The sequence below is a fragment of the Malurus melanocephalus genome, unplaced genomic scaffold (assembly GCF_030028575.1).
Source record: "Malurus melanocephalus ecotype Western Australia unplaced genomic scaffold, MMel_1.1 scaffold_1903, whole genome shotgun sequence".
Lineage (NCBI taxonomy): Eukaryota > Metazoa > Chordata > Aves > Passeriformes > Maluridae > Malurus > Malurus melanocephalus.
Window position 1 is genome coordinate 19,357 of NW_026625135.1, and position 1,094 is coordinate 20,450.

Below are 1,094 nucleotides of genomic sequence, written 5' to 3' on the forward strand. Positions count from 1 at the left end.
GGAAAGGTTTTTATGGGGTGAAAATAGGGGAATTGGGCACTCCCACCTTCCCTTTAAGTGGAGGGATGGGAAGGATTGAGAATTTAGGGGGATTTTGGGGTGAAAAATAAAAGGAAAGTTTTTTATGGGGTGAAAATAGGGGAATTGGGCACTCCCACCTTCCCTTTAAGTGGAGGGATGGGAAGGATTGAGACTTTAGGGGGATTTGGGGGTGAAAAATAAAAGGAAAGTTTTTTATGGGGTGAAGAGGGGGGAATTGGGCACTCCCGTCCTCCCCCTAAGTGGGGAGCTGGGAAGGTTTGGTGAGAAATTGAGAATTTGAGGGATTTTGGGGTCAGAAAGGGGGGGGGAAAGGTTTTTATGGGTGAAAATGGGGGAATTGAGCACTCCCACCCTGCTGGGATGATTTTGGGGCTGAGGGGTGGGAATTGGGGAGGGGGAGCTGTGGATTTTTGGGGGAGATGGTAAAGATTTTGGGGGTAAAATGGGGAGTTTAACRCCCTTTTCTCAGGGTGTGAACTCAAGAGGTTTTTGGGTAGGAAAGAGGGAGTTTTGGGGGGTGGGGAAGGTGTTTTTGGGGGGTGGGAGGGGGTCCCCCCCATCCCTAAGGCCACGGTCTCTCATTCCCTCAAGATCAGTACCTGGGAAATGCGCCGGTGGGCTCTGGGGTCTATCGCCTGCACCAGGGAAAAGGTGAGACCCCCTCCCCAAAAAAAATAAAACAACCCTGAACCCCCTCCCCACATCTCCCTGACCCCAAATTCCTCTTGATCCCCTAATTCCCTGCCCCCCCCAATATGATATCCTTATCCCTGACCCCCTCAAACTCCCTKGAGMCCCCCAATAGCCCCCTCCYCAATATGATACCGCTATCCCTGGGTGTCCTGAGCCCCCAGTAGCCCCCTCCCCAATATAATATCCCTATCCCTGGGTGTCCTGAGCCCCTCCCCAATATGATACCCCTATCCCTGAGTGTCCTGAGCCCCCAAATGCCCCCTCCTCAATATGATACCCCTATCCCTGAGTGTCCTGATCCCCTAATTGCCCCCTCCCCAATATGATACCCCTATCCCTGGGTGTCCTGACCCTCCAAT

At 52.7% G+C, this 1,094-nt stretch overlaps 1 protein-coding gene and 1 long non-coding RNA gene across 2 annotated transcripts in view; both read left to right on the forward strand.

Moving 5' to 3' along the window:
- Window positions 1-204, forward strand: part of LOC130587431 (uncharacterized) — a 635-nt gene extending 431 nt beyond the window's left edge. Inside the window, exon 2 of the long non-coding RNA XR_008966793.1 lies at window positions 7-204. This is a non-coding gene — a long non-coding RNA (uncharacterized LOC130587431). The remainder of the gene's footprint in view (window positions 1-6) is intronic.
- The window catches only part of SF1 (splicing factor 1), a gene marked incomplete at its 5' end in the record, with an annotated part of 9,267 nt that extends 8,521 nt beyond the window's left edge, over window positions 1-746 (forward strand). Inside the window, one exon of the mRNA XM_057388403.1 lies at window positions 634-746. Within this exon, the coding sequence (XP_057244386.1) occupies window positions 634-731 (98 nt within the window). The remainder of the gene's footprint in view (window positions 1-633) is intronic.
- Between the last annotated feature and the right edge of the window lie 348 nt (window positions 747-1,094).